Consider the following 11415-nt stretch of genomic DNA (forward strand, 5'->3'; position numbering starts at 1 on the left):
TTGCCTCTTCCGTTCTTTTCTCATTTTTTCTTCCTTTTTTCCTTTTGGCTTCTTGATTTTTTCCATGCAACTAAATTCTGACATGTCTTTTTTTTTTTTTTTGCATTTTTAGAATGAACTTGTTATTTGTATAATCGCATCTTGTCATTTTTTTTATGCAGTCTTTGGATTTGTTATTTTGTCACTATGAATGACTGATTAATCATGAACTATAGCATGTCAAGCTATATTTGAAGTACTTACAAGAGAATGTAATAGTCACAAATTTATGGTAATTGAATATTTGAATGGGTATGCCTTCGAAGTATGAGCAATATAAAACTAAATATAAATAGTTGAATAATTAATCAATTTTTTTTTGTAGCACAATAAGTTGTCAATCATCACCTTAGCAAATCAATTAACCTTGTTATTCTTGTTTACATAATGGTATGACTTCTTTATGTGGGCATTGAAATGATTATTATACTTTTGTTATCGAAATATGTTGCATTTTTGAAAAAAAGGGAAAAAAAAGGAAAAGCAAAAAAAAAAACCAATTGAAGGGGCACTTTTGTCCCTTAAAATTTGAAAGGGGATAAAGTGATGATAAATGAACTTGAGAGGAGGAAAGTGACACAAGGGTGTAAATTACGGGGTGAAGTGTAATTTACCATTTTTCCCCTTGCCCATCTGTTTCAAATTCTGTGATTTTTTTTTTTTTTGAAATGCAAATTCTGTGATTTACACTAGTTTCTCCAAATCCACGTCATTGGAGCTTGAGAAGAATACATCCACCTGACTCATATTCCTTCTTTTTTTTTTTTCCTCTTCCCTTCATTTCCTTTACTTTTCTAAAACTCTCTAATGATCCTGCAAATCTCTTGCAAATTTTTATGTCTTATTCCGTACATTTTAAAATTTCTGTACATTGTAAAAGGACATTTTCCATAACTATTTTAGAGCCAAAAATTTGTTTACTAATATGTAACAGATGTTTACCTTAAGAAACATCCTAAAATACACATCTGCCATTTGTATTTATGTCACTGGTCAAGCAGTAACACAAGAATTAGAAGTTGTACTTCTAGCCAAAAGATTTAGTAATTTACTAGTCTCTGCTACTCATAGTTGTTATGAAAAACAAACACAATACTAATACTAATACTTATAATAATAATAATAATAATAATAATAATAATAATATTGTGAGACCATTAAAATCCGGAAGAACACCTAATTCCAGCCTGAACGGGAAAGCCCATTTCAAGATACTATAAACTCTGAAAGAACTTCATGGGTTCAGACAAAAGACAGCTGATATCTAAAATTTTGTTTCCTACTGTATTTCCAGATTCATCTTTTAAAAAATTTACGTTTGATTCATTGTTGAAAGATCTCTTATGCACGGAAACAAATATTCAAAGCCTCGTAAGATTGCTTGTTTTTGAAAACCATTGATCAAGTTAAGGATATCACTAAGGACTGCCAAACTCTGTTTTCGGCACTTTTTCGCAATAAATTTCTATTTCCTCTTGTATAATTTGAGGGCTGCTTCGTGTATTTCTAGATTCATTTTTTTGAAAATTATTGATTATATATACTTGAAGATTTCTATTGACCAAACTTTGTATGCCTAGTAGTCCATTCTTGCTTTAAATAAGGGGTTGATTACACAAAAATGTCCAGTAGCTAGATGTCAAGCTGCTGACTCCATCTCTGACCTTAATCGATGAATTATTTGAGTGCTGGGGAAGAAAGTTGCAGAGGAGGGGAAGAAGGGAGAATAAGGATTGGGGAAAGTAGAGAGCGAAAGTATGAAAAGGAAATGAAATTCTGTTATTCTGTTCAATGCTTTCTTGGCCAATCATATGTGTACAAATAGGACAAGTAACCGACTCAATCAATTCTTGCAACTGAATCTGTTAATTCCTTCCTACGACGTCGTCCCACTAATTCCTGCCTCCAACGATGCCGTCACATTTATTCCTCCCACTATCAAACCTAATTTGGACAATCAAATGAAACGGCATCGTTACACTTTGGGAAAAAATTAGTTTCCTGACATTGCCTCCCTCTTTTAACTGTCTTGTCCTCAAGACTGGAACTGAGGAAACTGAGTCTATATGAAGTCTTGATCCTCCCACGAAGCTTCTTCTTCACTTAGCTGACACCACTTGATTAAGTATTGAATCACGGTTTGTCCATTTCTCATGATTCCCTCCTTCTCGGAATTCGCTTTGGTAGCAAGGGACATTGATCATCACTGTCAGGCTTGGGTAATGTAGCTGCAATTGGTTGCAGTGGTCCTATCTTCTTCTTGAGCAACGAAACATGGAAAACTGGGTGAATGTGTGCCCCTGTAGGTAATTTGAGGTGATAAGCAACTGGTCCAACCTTTGCTTTGATCTGAAATGGACCATAGAATCTAGCAGAGAGTTTGAGGCACCTCCTAATAGCAACTGATTGCTGCCTATAAGGCTGCAGTTTTAAGAACACCCCATCCCCAACTTCCAAAATCCTTTCAATGTGCTTTTGATCCGCGAAATATTTCATCCGTTGTTGAGATTTTGTGAGGTGGTCCTTGATGCTACTGGAAATCCTCAGCCTTTCTTGGAGAAGTTGAGATGCTGCCGGTATAATCGTATCAAGGTGAGGACCTAGAGGTAAAGGAGTAGGTTTGTAGCCATATAAGGCTTCAAAAGGCGTCATTTGTAAGCTGGAGTGATAAGAGGAGTTGTACCACCATTCTGCTAATGGCAGCCACTTGTTCCAGTTGTGGGGAAACTCCCCAGTCATGCACCTTAGGTAAGCTTCCACACATTGATTAAGCCTTTCGCTCTGCCCATCTGACTGAGGGTGATAAGCAGAGCTATAACTTAATGTTGTCCCAGCTAGCTTGAACATTTCTTGTCAGAAAGCACTAGTGAATATTCTATCCTTGTCAGTCACTATAGATTCTGGAAGTCCATGTAATCTAAAAATGTTGTCCAGGAAGAGTTGAGCCACTTGTTTGGCTGTGAAGGGGTCAGCTAAGGCAAGGAAATGACATACTTTGGACAGCCTATCAATCACCACTATCACTGTATTATATCCCTGAGATTCTGGAAGGCTCTCTATGAAGTCCATAGTTAGGTGAGTCCAAGCTAAACGAGGAATAGGTAATGGTTGTAGTAGTTCAGGGTAGGGTACATGCTCTGACTTAAATCTCTGGCATATGTCACAAGCTTGAATATACCCGATGACATCCTGCTTCATGTTAGGCCAGTAGAATAAGGTCTTCAATCTCTACCAGCACCCTCTTTGTCCAGAATGTCCTCCAATTGCAGAATCATGCAAAGTTTGGATCAACTTATCCCTTAATCCATTAGTCGATCCTACATAAAGTTTGCCACTGTACTTTAATAGTCCATTGTCCCATTCATATTGTGAATGAGCAGCTGGATCCAGTAATAATGAGGAAATGATATTCTGGCACTGAGGATCAGAATCATAACTCTCTTGAAGTTCTTGTATCCATAGTGGTTTAACAGTGGAGATGGCCAAGCAGGACCCTTGTTGAGCTGCTTGATCTGTATTTCTTGCATGTAGTCTAGACAGTGCATCAGTTACTTTATTTTCTGCTCCCTTTTTGTACTGAATCTCATAATCCAGGCCAAGCAATTTAGCCAACCATTTATGTTGCAATGCAGTGGTGAGTTTCTGATGTAGCAAGTACTTCAGGGGCTGATGATCTGTTTTAATAATGAAATGGTATCCTAGCAGGTAGTGTTTCCACTTGGTCATTGCCATCAACAGTGCCAGTAGCTCTTTCTCATAAGCTAATAGCCCCAAATTCCTAGTTGATAATGCCTTGCTTAGGACGGCTATAGGATGGCCTTCCTACATCAGCACTGCTCCAATTCCTCCTCCACTAGCATCAGTTTCAATAGTGAAGGTTTTTTGAAAATCTGGTAGTCTAAGTACAAGAGCCTTGCACATGATGTGTTTCAGTGACTTCAAGGCCTTCTTTGCTCTACCATTCCAAACAAAATTATCCTTCTTGAGTAACTCTGTGAGTGGTTTGTAGATGATCCCATAGTGCTTGATGAACCTTCTGTAATATCCAGTCAGCCCCAAAAATCCCCTCAAATCTTTTATTGTCCTAGGAGTGGGCCAATTCATGATACTTTCAATCTTGGACTGGCCCATGGATACCTCATTTTCAGTTATGGTATGGCCAAGATAATCCACCTTTTGCTGTGCAAAGGAGCATTTGGATCTCTTTGTAAATAGCTTGTGCTTTCTCAGGACAGATAGCACTATTTTCAAGTGCTCTAAATTCAATTCCAATGTGGAGCTGTAAATCAAGATGTCGTCAAAGAATACCAAAACAAATTTCCTTAAGTATGGTTGAAATATCTGATTCATAAGAGACTGAAATGTTGCTGGTGCATTGGTTAATCTGAATGGCATCACCAGAAATTCATAGTGACCACAGTGAATCTGAAAAGTAGTCTTATGAGTATCCTTGGGCTTGATTCTGATCTGGTGGTAGCCAGAAGTAAGGTCCAATTTGGTTTTATACCTTGATCCTGTTAATTCATTGATCAGTTCATCTATATTTGGTATAGGATACCTGTCTTTAATAGTCATCTCATTCAAACGCTTGTAATCCACACAAAAACGCAATATGCCTTCTTTTTTCTTGACTAATAACACTAGTGAGGCAAAGGGGCTATTGCTATGGCTAATGATCCTATGCCGCATCATATCTTTTACCTGCTTTTCTATTTCACCTTTCTGGGAATGAAGATACCTGTAAGGTTTCATTTTGAAAGCTTGGGATCCAGGCTTTAACGGAATCTCATGGTCTATTTCCCTAGTGAGGGCAACTCAGTGGGAGTTTGAAATACATCACTAAATTCTTCAATGATGTGCTGAACCTCAGTAGGCATAACAAATTCTTCAGACAACTTACTCTGTCCCATCCTCAAAGCCAAGCACATCTGTTTCTTATAGTCAATGAAATTTCTCAGGTCATTACCCCTGATGAGATCTAAGTCACAATTTTCTGCTTGCCCCCTCAATTGCACTACTTCACCTTGATTATGCAGGAAGATAGTCAACTGATGGAAGTCAAAAGTAATGGGGCTGAAGTGAGTCATCCAATCTACTCCCAATATCATATCCCAACTACTTAAGTCCATCACTTTGAGATCAAAGCAGAACTTATGCTGGCTCATTTCCCATGACACTTTGGGACAGATGGCTTTACTGGTCACACAGGCCTCATTGCCTACAATCACAGAGAATGGTTCCACTAATCAATATGGTATGTCAAATGCAATCACCTTCTCACTACTGATATAACTGTCTAAACTCCCAGTGTCAACTAAAATGAGCATTTCCTCTCCATCCCACTTCCCTATCAGTGTTATTGTCTTTCTTTTCATAGCCTCTGACAATGCATGCAAGGACATTTCTATGATGTGTCCTGGATTCCCTGTGGACTCATCTTGCTCCCCCAATGCATCTTCAAACTCAGACTCTTCTTCTTCGTCAGTAACCAGAAGGTTTAGGTGACCAGATTTACACTGATGACCCTGTCCAAACTTCTCTCCACACTTGAAACAAAGACCATTATTCCTCCTGTGTTGTACCTCTTGTGCTGAGATCCTCATAGGTTCAGAACCCGAGGTAGACATTGTTTTGCCTTTGAATGAAGTATTCCTGAATGTACTAGTAGAAAGCACCCTGTAGTGAGAATTGTGGGTCTGGTGCTGAGAAGGACTCCTGGAAATCCCAAATCTGTCTTCAGGCACCATTTTCCCTCCTTCTTTGAAGGTCCTTGTTTGTAGCCTTAATGCCTCCTCCTGTAGTGCAGCCAAGTCAAAGGCTTCTGACAGGGTTGCAGGCTTAAGCATCATTATCATAGTTTTGATTTCATCCTTAAGTCCACTGATGAAGCTAGACACAAAATATTCCTCATCTAAATGCTGATTCCTAATCATCATAAGAGTTTTAAGTTCTTCAAACTTTTCTTGGTACTCCTCCACTTTGCTAGATTGCCTCAGTTTGTTAAATTCCTGATAGGTGCTGAATCTGTGCAATAATAATAAATAAAACCTAACTACCACTAAAAGCAGTCAATAATCAATTCTAAGTACTGGAGCAGGGACTCTAGGTGTGCAATGGGTTACTTGATTCACCCTGTTCCCGAAAAGTTTGCATAATCCAATATACCAGAATTAATTATTTGACTAAATTCACTAACTAGCAGACAGTGGCAAGTAGGATCGTCTCCTCAGGAACTGGAGAGAAATTGATTTCCTTTCAAGTCAAAACAAATAGAGGGGTTTTAGAATTAAAAGCTAACTAAATAATTTAACTGCAGAAAATAATTAATTAAAAGAAATAATTAAGAGAGCTCTAGCCAAGGGTACACTTCAGAAATGATTCAGGCACTGATCATCGATTCACAGGTAATTCCAACATTTATTAATAGATTAGTTATAGCTGTCATGCACGCGATAAACAACCAACCTTTCCTTAATTTCTCGATAGTTAAGGTACGACCGTTAACTATTTCTCTAACCCGGAAACAACCCTAGGTACGACCGTAGGATTCAATTTCTAGATTGCATTAATAATTAGAAAGACCCAATCCTAACTAACAAACACGCTACGAGGGTTTGTTTAAATTAGATCATATGTTCCCCTGACATAAACCCAATTACGCCAGTTGCCACTGAGATAGGGATAACGAGCAATTACGGATTCAATTACCCCTAATTAGCAAAATAGCCTATATGAATAATTAATTATTGCGCACTAATCAATCATCTACATGAGCTATAATGGTTAAAAGCAGGAAACATATGAATACCAATAAATGAAGGAAGCAATTAAAATAAATTAGATCTTACAGTAATTGTTGAACCAAATCTTCAGTTGTCCCCTTGACTAGAATTGAAAAGCTAGTTCTCCATTAATGGAGAACCAACCGTGCAAGAAAAATAATAGCCGACGGCATTCTTCTCCCTATTCGGAGGAAGAAAACCCGATGGAATCAGAACTATCCCGAACTACCAAGCCAAAGGGATAATTAAATGTTCCCTCCTATGGCCTTTGCGGCCCACATGATAGATACATAATAGGAGAAGAAAACTACTAAGACTCCCAAAACAAGTCTCCTCCAAAGCTTATGAGAGAATGTTTCTTTTGTTTCCTATCTTCGGTCAACCAAAGATGAAAAAGCCATCTCCCAAGGTCAACAATTGTGGCCTTTTTGTCTCCTAATTGCTTACAAAGCATATCAAAGCCAAACGAAATACATGTCAAACCAAGCAGACCTAATAGGAGCATAATACTTCCCTCCTAATCTTCCGTCAATAATCCACGTAGACTCCATTTTGAATTAGAAAACTCTTGAAAAATCACATCTTTTAATCTCCTGTTGCTCCACCTTCCTACAATTAGTACCAAATACCAAATATAAGTAGAATCAATCAATTAAAATAATATTTGGCTAAAATCTAGGGAAAAATAATTATAAGTTTAGCAACAAATTATGACCTATCAATTCCTCCATTACATCCCGTCCATTTCTATTATCAAATCTTTTGTATAGTAATTCCTGAAATGTTCTCCAAGCTATCCCTGGGTTTTCCAATTTAATTCCTTGGAACCAGTTATCTGCCTTCTCTTCCAAGTACATTTCTATGACTTCCACCTTTTGATCCTCAGGAATTTGGTAATTTAGGCAGTACGTATTGCATTTCCGGATCCACTCCCTCGAATTTTCACCAATAAACATAGGTAAATGGATTCTAGGAGGATTTGGTATCAAAATCTTACTTGTTTCCTTCCTTGCTGCTCTGCTGATTTCAGATCCCATCTGTAGCCTCTGATTTAATAGAGGAGTTGGTAAGAGTGGTGCCTGTTCCACTCTCGGTCTGTCTTCTTCTGGAATAGCTCTTTCCTTGCTTATCATTGCTCTTATGAAAGCATTGAACTCCTGCTTCATTTCAGCTACCAAGCCTTCCATTCTTTTGTTGTTTTCCTCGAGTTCAGTACGGAACTCATTCTGCATTTGTTGTTGTTGCAACTGCGAAGTTTGTAGACCTTCCATTACGTCTTGGAATTGGATTTCCTGCCTTTTGATTTGTTCCTCCAGAGTCTTGAATCTGGTGCTTTCCGTCATGGATTTTGGGTATAATCCAAGGATTCAGCTTGCTCTGATACCAATTGTCAAGCTGCTGACTCCATCTCTGACCTTAATTGATGAATTATTTGAGAGCCGGGGAAGAAAGTTGCAGAGGAGGGGAAGAACGGAAAATGGGGATTGGGGAAAGTGGAGAGAGAAAGTAAGAAAAGGAAATGAAATTCTGTTATTCTGTTCGATGCTTTCTTGGCCAATCACATGTGTACAAATAGAACAAGTAACCGACTCAATTAATTCTTGCAACTGAATCTGTTAATTCCTTCCTACGACGTTGTCCCACTAATTCCTGCCTCCAACGACGTCGTCACATTTATTCCTCCTACTATCAAACTTAATTTGGACAATCAAATGAAACGGCATTGTTACACTTTGGGAAAAAAATAGTTTCCTGACACTAGACTAGGGCTGATGCTGTACCGAGGCTCGAGCTCATTTTGACCGAGTCAAGCTCGAGCTTCAATAGTTTGCACTCGAAAACTCGACGAGCCTAATCGAGGTTTTTATAATATATATTTTAATTTTTATTCTTGTGAAATGTTAATAATATCATTTATTTAAAATTATATGTAAAATATTAATTTTTATTACATGAGCTTGATTTGGCTTGATTGAGCTCGAATAGGTTCGATTTAGCTTGATTTGAATTGATTAGATTTAATTAAACTCGAACTCAAGTTCAAACTCGAGTAACGTAAATTGACGTCGAGTTTGAGCTCGAGTTCGAATTCTAAAAGCTCGACGATCTCAAGTTTAGTTTACCTCGCGTTGCACTACTTGAGCTCGACTCGACTGGAACGCACCCCTAAGCTAGACAGCTTTGTTGTGTCTGAAATTATCAGGCGCCTGAAATTCGGTCGCGCTAAGACCTTCATGTTAAAGAAGCTTTGCTACGAGATTAAATAAGTTTGTAAATAGAGGGAAAAAAGATGAAAAATCTTATTCCAGGCAACATAAGACTTGTACGATAGACACAAATTAAATGATAGTCCATCTCCTTAATTTTAGAATTTCTGTATTTATATCTTCCACAACAAATTACAAAATTATATGACACAAACTAAAAAATTATGGAAGCCGCCTTGTCACTATTGACCGCATGAATATCAGGTTTGAATGCATAACAGTTGATCTTTATATAAGTTTGAAAATCAAGTTTTACACACATGACATCTATCTAAACTTGATATTGCATACATGGTTAGAATATTGAAATTAATCTTTATTTAAATACGTAACATGTTAATTCTTATTTGTTAATCTAATACATAAAAAGTTAATATTCTACCAAAAAATCTGTTATATACCACGTTAAAATGGAAGCAGCGCAGTAACAAGTAATTAATAATCAAATCACTTGTGCACATTCTATTGAAAAATATCATGTAATTATATATATATATATATATATATATATATACCAAACTTTTTTAGTCACAAAATGCCCAATCAATTGTTGAATGCTTATAGTTTCCACACCACTTCAAAAGAAAATGCATTCAGTCTTTTAAAAGAGATTGGAACTAAAAAGCAATATAGAATACAAACGAAACATTAGTTGCAAGAAAGTGCAATTATTCTTTACTCCTATGTTGTTGTAAAAGACAAAAAACAAAACTAAAAACAGTGGCAAATACCATTGACTCTGTATCTCTTTTGTTCAGCAGTAAACATCCAAATCATTCGGAACAAATTTCAAGTCATTAGACAACTATATATATATATGTGTATATATATATATAATTGATTTCGCTGTTTCTTCCGTAGTCAAGAAAACATTATTGCTGGTTCCGAGGCAAAATTGGGTGACTTTGATAAGTAAAATAGTTGATTGCTTTTCAAAACTTAGCATCACATAACTGACCATAGAAAAGAAACAGTTCACTGCGTGTGAAAATGAAAATATATTCGGACGCCATGACGTCATTACTCAAGCCTGTGCTTTAGGACTCGTATTTGTATATTTTCAACTTCAACAATTATTTTAAACCACAGTGAAATTGAAGTGACAAACATTTAATAATTAAACCACAGTAAACCAGTGGACACGAAAAAATTCTGTTTAATAATACTACTTACGTGGGCTGACGATTCTCAACACATTTTTCCACTTTATAACATTTCTTTTTTCTTCTTCAAACGTCAAAAAATACAAAATATTTCACGTTTATGTGCTTAAAATATGAGCTTATATGGTGGGTAATCTTATATTTTTTTCATGCAATATTTATAGGAAAACATCTAAATATTGTAGCAGCTATTTATTTTTAATTTTGTAATTGGTATATGAATAAGAGTAAATCTTTCCTATACTGATGGTGTATACAGTATCATCGCTGGATTCATGACATGTGTGCAAAAGTTAATATATATATATATACACACATATACATATAGACACATACACACATGACTCTACGAAATTTCTCGTTCGCTAAAGCAAATAATATTACATACCGGAAGTCAAACATTGACATTTTGAACACACGCTAGCCATCATGACTAGTGACCAAATTTCCATTTACTTAATTTGTCAAGCTGAATACTTTAATTGTCTTCCCTTTTCTACCATTTCTACTGTTTAAAAATCATTTGCACACCCTTGATTAAATATAGTAGGTGAATTATTGATTAATATAGTAGGACACTATTAGGGAGGAAAGAATCAGCATAACACAACAATCAATTCACTATGAATCAAGTTTTTTGTTTCTTCTTTTTTTAATTCCGACAATGTCTTACATGTGTCTTATTATATAATGTGCTGTCCGGCCGGAGAATACCCCAAAAAGAATAGAAATTTATATTTGATTGTTAAAGGGTAAATATGCAATTTTAGTTAGTAAGGCAGCATCTTAGTGGATTCCCCAAAAAAAATTCCATTAACCAAGTGCTTAGTCCATTCAAGACTCAAGACCAAGAAAATAAACATCTCCCAGCTGGTCCATTCAAAACATCAAACCTTGGACTCAATTAATCAACATGATACAAGCAGATACTTTTCTACTAACCCATTCTACTGGCTACATTACCAAAACCGCATCCTTGCAACAAAAAGAGGGGCAAGAATTATTACCAAAAGCATTCATATCCGATGGTTAACTCTCAAAATTAGCTCAAATTCTAAAATTTAATTCACATTTTTATAGATAATTTTTTACACTATATACAAAATCTATAAACGAATTTTTTTAAAGAAAAAAAAAGATTTAAGAAGCAAGAAGGGGGTGAGA

The 11415-nt window shown here is 36.3% G+C and overlaps 1 protein-coding gene across 1 annotated transcript; it reads right to left on the reverse strand.

The window, feature by feature from the left end:
• Window positions 1–3861: 3861 nt before the first annotated feature.
• On the reverse strand, window positions 3862–8092 carry LOC113737654 (uncharacterized). The gene is made up of 4 exons (XM_072083905.1): window positions 7677–8092; window positions 5324–6063; window positions 4875–5257; window positions 3862–4761 (listed from the first exon to the last, which is right to left on the reverse strand). The coding sequence occupies exons 1-4, from the start codon at window positions 8090–8092 to the stop codon at window positions 3862–3864; spliced, it is 2439 nt and encodes an 812-aa protein (XP_071940006.1).
• Between the last annotated feature and the right edge of the window lie 3323 nt (window positions 8093–11415).

The sequence above is a fragment of the Coffea arabica genome, chromosome 3e (genome assembly GCF_036785885.1).
Source record: "Coffea arabica cultivar ET-39 chromosome 3e, Coffea Arabica ET-39 HiFi, whole genome shotgun sequence".
NCBI lineage: Eukaryota > Viridiplantae > Streptophyta > Magnoliopsida > Gentianales > Rubiaceae > Coffea > Coffea arabica.

Excerpts from the sequence above, each read along its gene's own strand:
- LOC113737654 (XM_072083905.1), bottom strand. The coding sequence starts at position 8,092 with ATGGAAGGTCTACAAACTTCGCAGTTGCAACAACAACAAATGCAGAAT. Across the intron at positions 5,258-5,323 it reads GAGTTTAGACAGTTATATCA|GCAATGAGGCCTGTGTGACC; the intron begins GTAGTGAGAAGG and ends CTGTGATTGTAG. Across the intron at positions 4,762-4,874 it reads TCATTGAAGAATTTAGTGAT|AAAGGTGAAATAGAAAAGCA; the intron begins GTATTTCAAACT and ends CTTCATTCCCAG.